At 38.1% G+C, this 13,860-nt stretch overlaps 1 protein-coding gene across 4 annotated transcripts in view; it reads left to right on the top strand.

The window, feature by feature from the left end:
* The window catches only part of Esm1 (endothelial cell specific molecule 1), a 65,885-nt gene extending 55,831 nt beyond the window's left edge, over positions 1–10,054 (top strand). For all 4 annotated transcript variants that reach the window (XM_090331153.1, XM_090331152.1, XM_090331155.1 and 1 more), the window contains 3 exons: positions 1,046–1,801; positions 5,310–5,459; positions 8,542–10,054. In XM_090331153.1, coding sequence (XP_090187279.1) covers positions 1,501–1,801; positions 5,310–5,459; positions 8,542–8,642 — 552 coding nt within the window. In that variant the 5' untranslated portion in view covers positions 1,046–1,500 and the 3' untranslated portion in view covers positions 8,643–10,054. The remainder of the gene's footprint in view (positions 1–1,045; positions 1,802–5,309; positions 5,460–8,541) is intronic.
* Positions 10,055–13,860: the final 3,806 nt, after the last annotated feature.

Raw genomic sequence — 13,860 nt, forward strand, 5'->3', positions numbered from 1 at the left:
TGTAGCCCCTTAAAATCATAGTTCAAAGGTCCCTCATTAAGGTGTATCCAATGACCTTTATGTCCCAACTGTCAGAACGCACAAGAATTTCAGAAGTCAAATGGCCCACTACCCTCAAATCTTAACTGAAGAAGCTGAGTCCTGTAGATTTCCCGCAGCTACTTTGGGGTAGACCAAGACTTTTCTATTTTCTTAGGCTGTGAACTTACCACATGATGGTGGGTGTTTTATTTTGACAGATGGGGCTGAGACTCTAACACATGGTTGGTGTGGGAGCTCCTCTCTCTTCTCTTTTGTCTTGTTCTCTCTAGTCTACAAGTCTTGCCTAATAAGTCCTGGCCCAGTCTGTATTTGTAGAGGACTATTCTGTTTTCCCCTGTGGGACTTATACCCTGTGATTCTCTGTAGCATGAAAACCTTATGTCCTGATGGGTAGTGTTTTCCCTTCCACATGACTTGCCTTTCAGGGCTATGTTCCTATTTCCCTGCTGGCTTATTTGTTGCCTTGGGCTGGCTGCCTTGTTTGGCGGCTCTTAGCAAGGCTCTGATAGAAGCCAGGGGGTGAGGGAAGAGCTATGAATGGACTTGGTCATTAGATAGTCAGATTCAGTGATGGATGAGCCTTCTCCCCAGGGAATCCTAAGCCTGGAGAAGTACAAATGATAAGTTTTTCCAGAATCAAATAACCAAGAAACAGCACCAGTAGAACCTCATCTCTTTTGTATGTTTTAAATACTGATTTTAAAGAAAATTTTCAGTTGTAGATCGCATATCTTACTGGAAACACAGTTATTTCCACAATAGATTTAAATATATGTGACCTGAATTACTTTAGGAGAAGGGTGGAAGGAAGGAAGGTCTTAAAAAAAAACCCTCTCAAAATATTTTCCTTTTTTCTAAGTATTGAAAAGGCACAGATGATCTCATAGCTATTTACTGAGGGGAAATACCAAATGCTTATAATAATAATAGTTATTATTATCATAACTTTTTTGCAGAAGCTTCTTCACTCTTGATGATTCATATCAATATCATTTTCTTCCAGATTCCAGAGACTTGGGAGACAAAAACTACACCCCAAGTGATATGCCTGGTGTCAGAACAATTCCTGTCCTGAAGGGAGGTATGCAACCTTCTTTATGCCCCCTTCACAGACGTCCTTGAGCCCTTGAGACGGATGTGAGCGAGGTTTTCAGCCTTCATGCAAAACAACCATCTAAACATAACAGATGACATCAGCTTGGGCTTTTTCAATTCCTGGATGGCAGCAACGTGTTAATCCAGCCTTCATCCTGGATTTCATAAACTAAAACAAGAGTGGCTGGCAGGAGGACAGAGCTGCCGCTGGCTTGAGGAAATTGATGACGAAGAAGCATGCGGGCAACCCAGTGTATAAAACTCCTGAACGTGTAGGCAGAGGCTCTGCTACCACTTTGGACAGCTGCTTCTCACCAGCAAAGACCACACTGCAGGGAGCTGAGCCTGAGCCAGCTGGGAAACATGAAGAGCCTCTTGCTGCTGACCATGCTCCTTGTCCCTGCACACCTGGCCGTGGCCTGGAGCCACAAGTACGCGGTGGACTGCCCAAATCACTGTGACAGCAGCCAGTGCAGAAGCAGCCTGCACTGCAAGAGGACAGTGCTGGATGACTGTGGCTGCTGCCACGTGTGTGCGGCAGGGCTGGGAGAAACCTGCTATCGCACGGTCTCAGGCATGGATGGAGTCAAGTGTGGCCCCGGGCTGAGGTGTCAGTTTTACAATGAGGAGGATGATTTTGGTGACGAGTTTGGTATCTGCAAAGGTAAATGGTGATCTCCTGCTTTTCCCTGTCCAAGGTTCCCTTAGGGCTTTTTCTCGTCTTTTGGCCAGCTTGGGAGGTGAGGTGGCTTTGCTCTCAGGATTGCTAGGGGAAACAGTGCCATGCACATGTTATCCCAGGTAGACAGAGAGTTCCTGAAGCCAGCCTGCAGGAAGGCACAGGAAGAGATATCAGTGTCCTATCCGTTAGGTTTAGAAGATTTAAGAAGGGTGCAAGAAGACTTTAAGAAGACTGCATTGCCTCCTTTTCCAGAAAATGTTATGAACTTAATAGGTAATCTGTTAGCATTGGGTTAGTTACCCTTTCCTCTACAAGGCAGTGATTACAAAGGCTGATTCCCACTATATCACCCCTGGCAGTGATTTCTAGCTCCCAGATTTAATAAGTCTTTGATCTTGAAAAGACCCACAAGACAGCCTCTTCTAAGATCAAATCTTCCTGATAAACTACGAATGTACTTTATGGAATATGGTGGACTTATCTAATGAGATAACTTTTATTCTTGTAAGAGGGTCCCAGAAATTTCAAGCAAATTCTATTGATCATTTAGAAAATTTGCAGATAGTGTAAGACAAACAGAAATAGCAGGGGAAGTAAAATCAGAAGTCTGTAAAGAATAAGTTTGGTTACTTTATAGATTTGAAGAAAAACATCAGATTAAAATTGCAGGTAAATGATACAGTTAATCATTTGTAGAGTTTGTTTAAAATTTAGTGACTGTAATTTGAAATGTTTAACATTTTTAAAATGTCTAGAAACCAAAGAATTGTGATTGGAAATGGAGCTGTGGCTCCAGTGGTAGAGCACCAGCCTCAAGTGAAAAAGCTTAAGGACAGTGTGCACACTCTGAGCTCAGGCCCCAGTACTGGTAACACACACACACACACACACACACACACACACACACACACACACGCACAAAACCCTCCATACATAGATACCCTATAATCTCATCATTAAGAGATACTATTAGCATGCAAAATATGCTTCTCCCTATAATACAAAGAAGCTGACAAAATTAGAACAAATGAGTGAATTTTGTAATCTTAAATGTTTAATACAACTGTTTTTCTATGAATGGTAATCATAATTAATTGATCTCACCAATTCTTTTAGAAAATAAATTTAAGTGAATCATCTTTAATATGTAAAATCTATGAGAGGTTAGAAAATAGATTCAAACTATTGGGAGAATTTGATGTTTTGCTTATTTGTTTTTTTATTTTTTTTGCCAGTCCTGGGCTTGGGCTCAGGGCTTGAGCACTGTCCCTGGATTTTCTCAAGGCTAGGGCTCTATCACTTGAGCCACAGCACCACTTCTGGCTTTTTGCTATGTATGTGGTACCGAGGAATCGAACCCAGGTCATTGTGCATGCTAGGCAAGCACTCTACCACTAGGCCAAACTCCCAGCCCCTGTTTTGCTTATTTTTGTGTGCATCCAATAAAGTGGTGGAATACTGAGGACACACATTTCTTTCAATGGCACAAGGTCTGTATTTTCTGTAAATTACAGACCTTATCAGCCAAGAAAACAATTCTTCACATAAGAAAATGATGGAGGCCATGGCTGAAACTTCTGTACATATGAGCAGTGCAGTGATTAATTTTTCTATTGGGATGAAAATGACTTTGCTGATGTGATCACACATGCACCCTCACGTAGGGACCAATTTATCAAGACCCTGGGTTTTTTTTAGTGCTTTAGTAGTCTACTCAATGACTGAAACATGTTAATACAACACATTAAAAATGTATTTTGGGTTGTCCTTTGTGGCATCCTTCAACATTCTGATAAATGTAGCTTCAAACATTTTTTTCTGGAAATAAATGGGATTGAAGGACTTAGTTTTGTTCAGCATTTTTGAAAATAGAACACATGAGAACATTAAACTTATGAGCTGTTTTCTAAATAGCGAGATGTTTGTCATTGCATTGCACGGATAGCAGTTAAACCAACCTATAATTTACTGAACATTTACTACATGCCCAGCACTAGTCTATACCTCAGGGCCTACATTAGAAATGTCACTGGGAATTTGGCTGAGGTTCGCATTTTCAGTATCACTACAGACACAGTCAAATCCTAAATCCCATGTGCTATTCTGCTGTAGGCTTTTCCCTTTTAACAGCTCCTTTTCTCAGAAGACTAGAGAGTATGCACAGCTGGGGGTCTCTGTCTTCTGACAAATGTCTAGAAGATCAGCCCTAAATCTTTTCATCTTGATTGTCCCATCCAGTCTTGGGTTGCCAAAGCTTAGGTGCTACACAACTTGTTTCTTTACCCAGGTATGACTGTATGCTTACAAGGTTATTTCCATACCTGGGTACTAAATATTACACTTCCATTCTGCTTGTTTTCAAAGCCTGGTTAATCAGATACTGTTTGTGTTACAAAAATAACTTTGTCCTCTGTATCTCAATGCAGTGAGATTTGGTCTTTACTGTTAGTATGAAATCATGGATATTGTAAAAGCATCAGAGAAGTTCTTGGTAGGTGTACAAACCCTGACCTTTCTTGTGCATTTAGCATCTTGTACTACCATTTTGGCTTTATGCTTTGTTAAAAAGTTTTGTGGTACAAAGGATTGAACTCAAGATCTTGCCTATGCTAAGTAAGTGCTCTATGATGGAGTCATAGATATTTTTGAAGTTTGCCCAGGCTCATCTTGAACTGATGATTCTCCTGCCTTCCTTTTGAGTAGCTGGGATTATAGGTATATGTATCCATGCCCAGCTTGTACTGCTGTTTTAACAGATAAGGGACCTTATAAAGGTTGCAATGGATTGAGGATTGATTGCTTCATGGCGGACTGGGATGCCAGCTGTCTTAGCCCTGGTTAGTTCACAGCCTTTTAGTATACCTTTAAAAATAGCACACTGTCTAATTATAGTAGATTCAGACAGTATCAACTCTGTCAAACTCTTTGAGGTCTGAGGCATACGTATTTTGAGAAGTTAATGCAGAATTTGTTCAATTCCGTGTGTTCACGATGCTGTTACAGAGGTGACCTGTAGGGTCATCTAAGCAGGATTAAGATTTATTCGAGGAGACTGGTTGTAAATGCTGTTCTCAGCTAAACTTTAAATCTTGATACCAAGCCTGAGGTGTTCATTATCTTGTCTTAATGTGTTACTACTTGACATTTATGATGTATACTTTGAACTTTCAAGGGCTATTTTTTTTTGTACTACGATTTGTACTCAGTGCTTTCTTTCTAAGAAAGCACTCTACCACTTGAGCCATATTCCTGTTCTTTTATGATTTTACTTATCTTTTTGATAAGGTCTCATGCTTTTATCCAGGCTGAGTTTGAAGTGCAACCCTCTTCCTTATGTGTCAAGCATGGAATTATAGGCATGGGCCACCTCACCAGGCAAAGTCTTGGCTTTCGAGAAGTGGGTTTTGTTTCAAGATCTGTAAGATTGGTTCATATGGTAAGGGCTGCCGGGATGGAAGTTGATGTGCAACAAGCCCTTCTTTTACCTCAGATTGTCCCTATGGCACCTTCGGGATCGAATGCAAGGAGACCTGCAACTGCCAGTCCGGTATCTGTGACAGGGTGACGGGAAAATGTCTGAAATTTCCCTTCCAATATTCAGCTGCCAAGTCTTCCAGCAGGAGATTTGTCTCCTCCACAGGTAAGAGCTGATTGTACTTTGACTTTTCAGTGGGGTAACATAAAAAATGAGCAAGTAGAATAAGAGAACTATGGTTGTAGCTGAGTGTGGTTACTGTTGCTGTTGGCCAAATTTATCCCATTCACCATAGTATATGTTGTCATTCCTCGCAATGTTTATCCAGGTTAGATACAGAAGACATAGGAGATAGTACCAAAACATTCATAATCAGAAACAACCGAGGCATGCTAGTTCTTTAAATTCTTTGGTGAGCTTTTTATATGTTACTAGACAAAACTATTTCTCTCCCAACTCCACAGAGAAATGTATGATGAGAAATTTGTTGGATGAGGTTTAAGAGCTACTATAAAAACAAAATACAGAGCATGTTTTTTAAATGGAATCATTTCAAGCAAGTGTTTGGATGGATTTTGGAGGAGATAAGAAATAGTAGCTGTGATTGAGACTCAGAAAATGAATGAAATTGCAGTAATATTTACATCCTGCAGAGCTCTCTGTGTGTCTCTTACCTAGGTTTGTGAGGGTGTGAGGCATACACAATCCATAAGAAGGTGCCCTGAAAGTAATAGATATATACATCAAAGCATAATATTGTACTCTAGATATAGACATTATATATTCTATATTCTATGTATTCTATATAATACGTTTTATATATACTATGTAGATTAAGTTAAAAAATTAAGTAAAGAATTCCAACTTTCCCAAACCCTTAGTGTTCGTGAAAATAGTTGCTAACTAAAATCAACAAGGTATATACCTTTCCCCAGATACAGACATCCTAATGCATTTTTTATTAAAAGATTTTATTAGCACTGATTTTTTACATCATATTTCAAGTGTTAAGTTTAATAAGCGAGTATTCAAGAACAAAATCAGTATATATCCTAATGTATTTTGTTTCTAGTCTTTTACACTTTAAATTAGTTAGAAAGTCAAATATTAGGCAAATGTCCTTATTTTTCCAGTGCTACTTTCTTCAGATATTGTACTTTGAACTGAACTGGTCAGTTAAGAATGGCTCTGCTCCTGAACACTAAATTGAAATGAAAACCATTGGAATTTTCCATTAGTATGAAGTGATTATTCAAAGATGCTTCCTGGGATGTTTACTACATTTCTGCATTGTGTTTTGATCAAACTCACCCATTGTCCTCTTTTCCACTTCTTAGAAATTATCTTGTTAAATGCTAAAGGCTTTTTGTGTGTGTATGATTGAGGTTACAGAGAGCAACAAAAATTTAGAAACATCAATACCCTGTTTTCACCCTTATATTACAAAGTAAATAGATGTGTTTTATTATTCATTGAATGTTCCTTCTAGCAACAATAGATCTATTTAATGTAACTAAACTGATGTCTCAATTTCCCTTCCCAACTCAAACCTTTGAACCCACTAGATAAATAACTTTATGAATATTTGATACTTCGGGTACTCTATGGATTCTTTACTGGTTGATTCTTACAAAAATTATTTTGCACAAATTATTTCCAGACTAGAATTTGGTATTGAGATTTCTTTTTGTCATCATGGGGCTTGAACTCTGGGCCTGAGTGCTGTCCCTGAGCACTGCAGCTCAAGGTTAGTGCTCTACCACTTCCAAAATCTAGAGGTTGTTTTTTGTTGTTGTTGTTATTGTTGTCAATTGTGGGGCTTGAACTCTGGGCCTGGGTACTGTCCCTGAGTTCTTCAGCTCAAGCCTATCACTCTACCACTTGAGCCACAGTGCCATGGCATTGGAAATTTTCTCCTTTTTCTGACACACAGATTATTAGTGTACTTTTAAAAAATGCCAGTTCTGGGGCTTGGACTCAGGCTCTCACGCTCTTACTTGGCTTTTTCCTCTTAAAGTTAGTGCTCTATAACTTCAGCCACACCTCCATTCTTGGCATTTTGCTGGTCAATTAGAGATAAGAATTGCACAGACTTTTCTGCTCAGGCTGATTTTGAACCAAGATCCTCAGATCTCAGTCTCCTAAGTAGCTAAGATGAGCCATTGGTGCCTGCCTTTACTAATATGATCTTGATAACTATTAGGTTCAAGATGGAGGGAAGTACTTTCTAAAGACATGTGGAAAGGCTGCTAGAGGCCCCCTTCTTGCTTTCACGGTTCATGTGCTAGAGTTTCCAGGAAGAAGTTTAGCTACTCAGTCCTGGCACAGGCTTCTCACCATCTCTATACAAACTTTTTGCCCTCCCTCCCCTCTTTGAAAAGAGATTAGGTGGCTCCAGGTTCAACACCATAGGCTGTCCCAGAAATCCTTTCCACACATGAGCTTCCTTGTATGAGGTTGTCTTCTCCAAGCTCCCACTTGTTGGTTTTAACACTGATAGTAGATGGACTTCTTGACCTTAGGCATGGTATTACTTTTAATGAATGAATGAATTTGTTGTCACTGTTTTTAGTCTGGGAATTCACAAGTTATATTTTTAGTGGGGTGAATGAGAAGCAAGGCCTGGTAAATTTGAAGGAATGTAGCCTCTAGCTGCTGCATTTGTGTGATGGCATTTCACTTTGGGGTATACACTACTAAAGCAAGCATGTCTTACTACTCTTGGAATCAGAAAATCTCAGTTAGAAAATTCTAAATATTATATGTATGAAAATCAAGAACTTTTTAAAAATGAAAGTTGTACCCTTTGATCTGCTTTCTGGCGTCATCCCACAAGTGAACATCTTTTCTATGCCAGTTATCATTAAAATATTATTAGAGAAAAAAGAAAAATATTATATATATACACACACGCATATATATATATATATGTATATGTGAGTGTCTACTATGTTCTAGGCTTTGTTACAGGTGCCAGAGACCTACCAGTGAATGAAGAAAGCCCTTAGCTTTATGGACCTGGAATCCTGTATTGGAGTGAAATAACACAGAGAAAGAATACACATATAGATAAAAGCAGGTGATGATAAGGAGGTGCTAACTGAAACAGAGCAGTTGAATACCATGAGCATAGAATCTATTAAAGATTTTATTTACATTTCCACTGAAAACAGAAAACAAAACAAATTGCTAGATCGATCTTGGAGTTATAAATGTTTGTACATGGTTGGTATTCTTCTAATTTCAGAGCATGACATGGCTTCTGGAGATGGCAATGCTGTGAGAGAAGAAATTGTGAAAGAGAACACGGCTCAGTCTCCAGGCACAAAGTGGCTAAATCCCCGCTGATCCCACGCGAGTTCCAAGGACGCTCTATTTTAGTGATCAACACTCAAATCAATGTGTTAAGAATTATCTAGTTAGAGCATATGAACGTGTTATTTTTGGAGATCAAGTGTGAGTGAATCAAAAAAAAAGTAGGCTACTTAAAAATGTATTAAAGACATAAGACTGAACCCTGTCTGTTAAATATTTTGAGTGCATATAGATTTGTTAAATGTGTGTGTATAGTAATATGGAAAAAATGAAACATACAATTTAGATAATCTGTGGAGTCAAGTCAAAGAGGAAGCTTGTGGAAACTGAAGCCACATGGAATGCCAGTACTCTTTGGTTTGGGTGAACATCGATTTGGGGATCTGAGGTGGAAGAAGTCAGGAGCAGAGGGTACCGATGAGGGAAGGGTGAGGTATTATAACACTTAGCTATTCCTTGTGGTAGGTTCAGTAGAATTTAATTTCCAAAATCCTCATGGGAAAAGGGAAAAAACAAAAAGAACTGCAGGAAGTGGGATGTCTGAAGCTAATGGGAGTTTGAGCAACAGTCATGAATAAAGCTTGAATGGAATTTTTCAAGGGCTGGTTGTGAAGTTCCAAGGTTACCCACAGTCCCTAGTTGTGTTTTTGGAGAGGCAAATGTATCCATCCACACCATTGTTTAAAGAGAAAAGGCCATCTGTCATGAGAACTGGGAAGTATTTTGCCTGGGGCAGGGGGAAAGGATGAAGGTAAATGTATATATAATATATATGCATATACATATGTGTACATATATATATATTTGTAAACAACTGTGTTAGAACACATCATCTCTTGAGGAACCTAATATTTGTTATGTGGTTAGAATAAAGGTGTAACTAAGTCTATAAGGTTTTCAAACATCTGAGGTGTGATTGATTTGTTATTGATAATTATGATGATAATATCAGCAATAATAAAGCGTAACAGAAAATTTGAGTCACTCTGGATTTAAAAATGGCAAACACATAAACATTAAGGGAAATATTGAAAAGTAAACACCATGACACATAATTTCAAGTTTAAAAGAGAAAATAACTTTTTAGAAAGTGTGGTAAAGATGAGTTTATTTTCAGCAGGAAATGTCAGTTTTAACATGCAGTTTATTTTCAGATTAAACTTGATTTGGTAAGTGGAATTAGTAAAATGCCTGGGAGGAATCTTAGCACAAACAAGATTGTTGTACTATATATCTTTGGAAATATTTGCAGAAGTAATTTTAAAAGGAAATATTTGCAGAAGTAATTTTATTTGGAGTGAGGAACTTATTTAAGAATTATTTCACTATGTACTTGTATTTCACTCTCGAAGTTTGCCAGTAGAATCATGAATGTGTATTGGGAAGGAGGATCTTTGAATGTATGCAAAATAAGCTGTCAAGTTTTGTTTTACAAGAGCAAATTTATTACTGTTCAATAAAAAATGATATGTATTCCATGGTGACTGATTTTTATTAAACCATTATACCTTAGTCATTGGGCCAATAAGAACTCTTCTATGATATTAAAGACAAGCTTTTCAACTGACGCTTCTGCTACAGAAATTTCTTCCATCAGAATGAGGGGCTAGAATGTGTATTTCTTTATCTTACTTCTTCGGTCTGCTCATTCTTCAGATCTTCCTAACAATTAGGTCCTATACATTCACCTGCTTTCTAGTTTTACTTCTGTTTTGTAACTTAAACATTTTTGCAACAACAGGAAACAAATACTGAGCCTGGTGCTAATGTTCATACTAAATAATCATAGCTACTGAGGAGGCTGAGATTTGAGGATCTTGGTTCAAAATGAGCCCTGGCAGACAAATGCAAGAGTCTCTTTATCTCCAATTAACCAGCAAAAAGCTAGAATTGTAGACATTATTAAAATGATAAAAGCTCCAGTTGTGAGTGAAAAAGCTGAGTGAGAGCACAGGCCTTGAGTTCAAGCCCCAGTACTAGCACAAAAAATATAATACCCTTCCCCAACCCCCCCAAAAAAACCCCAAACCAAAAACATGTAACAAAAATTACTTCTTGTATTGTATGTCAGCAGTAAAACCAAAGCTTGAAATGGTCAGGCTTCTAAGTCATTGCATGATGGTTTTTTTCACATAGCACTGAGATGCTAAACTTCACAGTGTATTGTATTTATTTTTTCAAAATTTTATTGTAAATATGATATAGAGGGATTATAGTTACATAAGTCAAGTAATCAATACCTTTCCTTTTGAACAGTATCACCCCCTCCTTCATTCTCTCCCAGTTTTTTCCCTCCTGACTTGCCTCCTCACCAAGTTGTATAGTTCATTTATTTTCTTCCTGAATTTTAACTTCTTTAAAGGTGGAACTTCACCATTAAATAGCTATTGTACCCCATCTTAGGTTCTGGTGTGAAGAAACATCAAATAATAAAATCTCACTTGGTCATTAGCTGAAGCTTACAGATGTTAAAATATCAACCTATTCTCAATTTCATCAGTGTAGGTATCTTATTCATGTGCTCACTCATAGTTAATATTAGCATTATTTTTTCACATATTCCTAATATTTTTGAAAGTAGATGCATGTAAAAAATGTAATCAAACCGGTCATTGTGGTTCATGCCTATAATTCTAGCTCCTCAGGAGGCTGAGATCCAGGATAGTGATTTGAAGCTAGCCCAGGCTCTTATTATCTCCCATTAATTACAGAAAAAGTCAGAAGTGGTAATGTGACTCAAGTGGTAGAGCATTAGACTTGAGCAAAAAGGAGCTGGGGACAATCTCCAAGCCATGGGCTATGTAGAAAGACTTTGTCTTAAAACAAACAACAACTTACAGCCTATGGTGAAGAGTTCTGGAGTTTTCGGTTCATGAGGGGGCAGAACCATTGCTTTTAGTCCTATAGTGGTAATGGGTTGGGAGTGGGAGGCAAACCTTAAGTGAGACTGGGCAGCAGAGCCCAGTTGTTCACCTGATGACTGGAATGTAAAGAGCAATGGAGAAGCTTTGTCCTCCAGTCATCTTTAAGTGCATCCTCCTTCCGCAAGGACCTGAAGTTTTTTTTATTGTAATGTATAGAGGGTTACAGTTACATTCACCAGGTAGTAGGTGCATTACTTCTCACACATTGATACCCCTTCTCACGTTTTTGTCCCCATTTCCCTCTTCCCACTCCCTCCCAATCTTGTTTTTCCCCCTTCCCTTCCCTATTTCAAATAAACAAATACACATATATACAATATGTCAGATAACAAAATAAGTTACTGTAACAATATGAGATTAACCAAAGGGCAACAAAAGAGAAGATAAATAACAGTACATTAAGAACAACAACCACACGATATAATGTTTCTATATCCTGGAGGTCCTTTCATTTAGCCTCATCATATATGACTTTATGTACCTAGGTTTTGCACTATTGTAATCCTCTGCTAAGAGAGTCCTGGGTGTGTACTAATTATTACAAATGAGGGAAACCATTGAGCCTATGTAAAGACCTGAAGATTTTGGAGTAGATTTTACCATCTATTAATAGGACCAAGCTTAAAGCCAGTCATTTAACACTGACCTTTTGGTACATTCTAAATTCAAATCCAAAGGTGTAACTTTATAGAAGTTGGATGCTGGAGGAGGGCAGGGGCGAGAGAGGGCTGGAGATACACGTTGTTTTTCTTGTAGAACCCACATAGTCTAGACGGCTAACTTTTCATAACTCCTCCTCCTCTGATTTGAGAAAAGCTACTTTGAAAAAAGTGATAATTTTATTAGATTTTCTTTTTTTTTCTTTATTTTTATTTTTGCCAGGCCTGGGGCTTGAACTCAGGGCCTGAGCTCTGTCCTTCAGTTTTCTCAAGACTAGTGCTCTACCACTTGAGCCACAGCACCACTTCTGGCTTTTCTATGTATGTGGTACAGAGGAATTGAACCCAGGTCTTTGTGCATTCTAGGTAAGCACTCTACCACTAGGCCCAACTCCCAGCCTATCAGATTTTCTTAAAGCAATGAACAAGACTTCTTGTACTGGAAGCTTATTCATCTACATAGTACTCAACTAAGTTAAAGGACCATGGTAACTGGTACAAACAGGGCTGAGAGAAAGTGCAAAAGACTTCTGGTATATTTTTAATTCAATTGATGGACATTCAGGAGTCAAACACATCCCAGAGGAATGCCTTGCAGCCTGGATTCCTCTGTTCTGCATGGATGCGGATATTTGTGGTTTTCTGGAGAGTACTGCAGATTCAAGGTGAGCTTGGTGAAATAAGTAGAATTGACAAGAACCAACTACTGTAAAAGAAGTGAAAAAAAGTCATAATGTTATGTGACTCATTCACTTTGTGAAAAGTATATAGATATGTCATGAGATTTAGTGATATTTATTTTTTACACTTTTAAATACTTTTTGAAAGTTTTGGTTCATTTTATAAATTGGAAAAAGAATAAAGTCTCCATTTTTGAAATTGGAAATTTCAGAATTTGTGAAAACAAATTTGTGCTTTCCTACTTAAGTGATTGTTAAAACATAATTCTGTATTTCAATAACTTAGAGGCACACTTTATCATCTGGCCACTCTGTGGAAATCTACTTTAAAAGTAAATGTTGACAATGTAGATGTTAGGAAGATTACATTTGCATTCCCTGCATCCCTTTCCTGGAGCCATCATTGGTGCAACAGAAGTAGATCCTGGGAATCCTTAGAAACTATGGATAAAGGGCTCTGAAATGAAGTATGCATTTTGAATTACCGTCTACCTTATGCACCTATGCACAGGAATGCTATCTTCTCTAAGCAGGTGGCTCAGGCCACAAGGGTTTTACAAATATTTCCTGACACCTGTGAAGTTGGTAAATATTTCCTGTTTTTGTTGTGTCTAGAGAAAACAGGAATTAACAGCTTGTAAGTGGTTATGAAACTCATGGCCTCTACATAGGCAGTTCTAAGGATGAGATACCTATCTTCTTAAAATCCATCTCTTAATGAAGAGAAGTAGTCGTCATAATAATCTGACAGTTGTAGGGGTGGGGGGGAGTGAAATGGGGACCAAGACATGTGAAAGGGTATCAATGTATGTGAATTAATGCACCTTCTATCTGGCAAATATCATGTAACTCTTCTATTAATTACAATAAAAATATATGAAAAAAATAATCTGACAGTTGATTGAGTGGTGGTAGATAACCTTTACAGTTAGATGGTACCTATAGCAGTTGTGGGAGGAGTGGAATTTAAATATAAACCGTGTCTTAC

Source organism: Megascapheus bottae, chromosome 4, assembly GCF_031878675.1.
Source record: "Megascapheus bottae isolate mThoBot1 chromosome 4, mThoBot2.hap1, whole genome shotgun sequence".
NCBI lineage: Eukaryota > Metazoa > Chordata > Mammalia > Rodentia > Geomyidae > Megascapheus > Megascapheus bottae.